Source organism: Phaseolus vulgaris, chromosome 2, assembly GCF_051622355.1.
Source record: "Phaseolus vulgaris cultivar YP4 chromosome 2, ASM5162235v1, whole genome shotgun sequence".
In the NCBI taxonomy this organism is placed as follows: Eukaryota; Viridiplantae; Streptophyta; class Magnoliopsida; order Fabales; family Fabaceae; genus Phaseolus; species Phaseolus vulgaris.
Window position 1 is genome coordinate 27,377,349 of NC_143499.1, and position 3,502 is coordinate 27,380,850.

General features: G+C 40.8%; 1 protein-coding gene across 1 annotated transcript; it reads right to left on the reverse strand.

Moving 5' to 3' along the window:
• Positions 1-1,193: 1,193 nt before the first annotated feature.
• On the reverse strand, positions 1,194-1,898 carry LOC150029084 (uncharacterized). Its single transcript, XM_090297928.1, has one exon. It carries the CDS (start codon positions 1,896-1,898, stop codon positions 1,194-1,196), a length of 705 nt encoding a protein of 234 aa, XP_090154054.1.
• Positions 1,899-3,502: the final 1,604 nt, after the last annotated feature.

The following is a 3,502-nucleotide window of genomic DNA, read 5'->3' on the forward strand; positions in this document are numbered from 1 at the left end:
TCATTAATGAGGTCGAGGCCAACCAATAAGCTTTCTTTGTTCAAGTTCAAATCTAGTGTTTGCCGACGTAGGGAAGGTTCCCCTATTTCGACAGGTATCATAGCTTTTGTACCGTAGGTTAGGCTATATGTCATTTCTTGAGTTGTAGACTATGGTGTACACTGGTAGGCTCATAGGACCTCAAGAAGTTCTCCAGTCCACTTTTGTTTAGCGGGGTCGAGCCGTTTTTTTAACTCGTTGAGGATGACTTTATTGGCGACCTCAACTTGGGCGTTAGTCTGAGGGTGTTCTATTGAAGTCGTGACATGTTTGATATCAAGTTTCTCGTAAAACTGGGCCAATTCTCGATCAGTAAATTGATGACCGTTGTCAGTAATAATAGCGTGAGGTAGACCGAACTAGCATACAATATTCTTCCAAACGAAATTTTTGACATTTCGTGCGGTGATTGCCATTAAGGGTTCGACTTCTATCCATTTTTTGAAGTAGTCTATACCAACTAGCAAAAATTTGCATTGACCTTTGCGCAGAGCGAATGGTCCAATAATGTCCATTCCTTATTTGACAAACAACCATGGGGAAAGAATGTAGTGGATATTTTCAGGTTTCTGGTGGAATAAACTTCCATATTCTTGACATTTCACGCATTTTCGTACATATTTTGTGTAATCACCCTGTATGGTCAGCCAATAATAACCTACTCTCAATACTTTAGCAGCCATCATTCGTGCTCCTAAATGGGTGCCGCATATCCCTTCGTGTATTTCTTGCCTAACATATGTGGCTTGTTCAGGAGAAAGACATTTCAGCAGTGGACGAGTATAGCCTCGTCGGTAAAGATCTTGATTTATTAAGAGGATATGTACCGCTTGTCGCCTCAATGTTTTCTCTGAATGTATGTCATGCGTTCCATCTATCAAGAATTGTTTGATGGGTGTCATCCAATCGAGTAGGGTGTCGATCGTCAAGCATTCCTCGGAACCTACGCTAGGTTTAACTAGCGTTATGTAAACGACTGACCGGTGAAGCCCCTTTTTCATGGCGGTGGCAAGACGGAAAAGCATATATGCTCGGACGTTATCCTTTCGGCGTATGTGTTGAATTTTAACTTCCTCAAACTTTGTGATTAATTCTTGCACGAAATGGAAATAATGTTGTAAAAGTGTTTCACGTACTTCAAACTCTCCTATTAACTATCTGACCACTAGCTGTGAGTCACTTTTGTATAACAATTTCTTTACTTCCAAATCTGTTGCAAGATTAAGACCAGCTATAATTGTCTCGTATTCAGCCTGGTTATTTGAAGATTTAAACTCAAACTTTAGGGCTTGTTCGATAAGAATGTTACCTGGTCTTTCTAGTACCACTCCTGCGCTGCATGACCGATTATTGGAAGAACCGTCGACGTGCAAAATCCATGTAGAATTACTTTCTTGGTTTTGAGGAGGGCTAAATTCAATTGTGAAATCAGCTAAAGCCTGTGACTTGGTTTCTCCCCTAGGTTGATATTGGATATGAAATTCTGATAATTCAATGAACCATCCTATCATTTGTCCGACCAGATCTGGTTTCGCCAATATCTTCATGATGGGGTAATCAATTTTCACTATGATTCGATGATTCTGGAAATACATACGCATGCGTCGTGCAGTAGTAATCAGGGCCAAAACTACTTTTTCTATCATTTGATTTGTACTTTCTGCCCCGTGAAGTACTCGACTCACAAAGTAAACAAGGTGTTCTTCGGTCTCCACTTCTTGGACTAAGACTGCGCTAACTACATCTTCTGAAACAGTAAGGTAAACAATAATAGGTTCCTTGGAAATTGGCTTTTGGATGATCAGAGGGGAGGCTAAGAAGGTATTCAACTGGAGGAATATTGTCTCGCACTCATCCATCCATTGGAACTTTGACGCTTTGCCCAATAGTTGAATAATGGGTTTAGTTTTTTTCGCTAATCTTGGCACAAATCTGGATAATGCAGTCAGTCGTCCGACTGACCTCTGAACTTCTTTGACATTTTTTGGGCTTCGCATCTTGGCTATGGCTCTAGATTTTTCGGGGTTAGCTTCTATGCCGCAGTGTATGAGCATGAAGCCTAAAAATGTTCCTCATTCGACACCAAATGCATACTTATCTGGGTTAAGACGCATGCCATGTTTTCGAAGCACTTGGAAGACTTCCCTTAAGTCGTTGATGTGTTGTTCGCATGAATTAGATTTGACAACAATATCATCCACATAAACTTTGATGCTTCTGCCAATCATGTCCATCAACCGTTGATAGGTGGCACCGACATTCTTGAGGCCGAATGGCATGACTTCATAGTAGAAATTTTCGGAATCATTCATGAAGGTTGTTTTTTTCCTTATCTCTTGGATGCATTTGGATTTGATTGTATCCCGAGTAGGTGTCGAGAAAGCTGAGAATATTATGACTTGCGGCTCCATCAGCGAATCGGTCGATAGTGGGTAGAGGATAAGAGTCTTTGGGGCATACTTTATTGAGATCAGTGTAATCCACACACATCCGTTATTTGCCATTGGATTTCTAAACCATCACCACATTAGCTAGCCAAGTAGTATAGTGTGCTTTTTGAATAAAACCAGCTTTCATTAATTTTGTTGTTTCGTAGCGGGCGGCTTTGTGCCTTTCCTCTCCCAACTTACATCTCTTTTGAGCTATCGGCCTTGCTTCTTTGTAAATAGATAGACGATATGTGATAATTTCTGGACTTACTCCAGGCATATCAGTTGTTGTCCAAGCAAACAGATCGACATTATCCATTAAAGTGGTGTTGATCAATTTACGGTCGTTCGACTTTAGAGACGTCCCAATCTACGTCTTGTGTGTATCATCGTGGAGGGGTAAAGTTTGAAGATCTTCACCGGGCTCCATGCGAGGATCATCAAGTCTATGATCCAAATCTACGAGTGCAACCATGTCTCTTCTGAAGTGTCTCTCCTGTGAGTGTTGTTCTGACGATCGTTCTCGTCTTCTGGGTGATTGACCGCACAATGATGTTTTGTATAACCTTCTAGTAGGTTCTACTCTTAAGCTTGCAACATAACATTCCCGAGCGGTTTTTTTATCAACATGGACTATCGCAATATCTCTAGTGGCAGAGGGAAATTTCATTGCTAAATGTGGAGTACAGACGATTGCTCTCAAATGGTTGATGGAAGAACGACCGAGCAATATGATATATGAGGTATTGGCATTAACCAATAAGTACCTAACCTTAATAGTTTTATTAAGTCCCCCTTCTTCACCGAATGTGGTATATAGGTCGATATAGCCTTTGGTATCTACTTGTTCTCTTGAGAACCCAACAATCTGTTCGTTATAGGACTGAATGTCTGTCTCTGAAATTCTCATTTTTTGGAAGGTTCTCCAGTAAAGGATATCTCCGGAGCTACCTTGGTCTACTAGTACTTTGGTAATTGCAAATGTATCAATTTCTACCATAATTACCATGGGATTGTCCTGTGCTGGATCTATC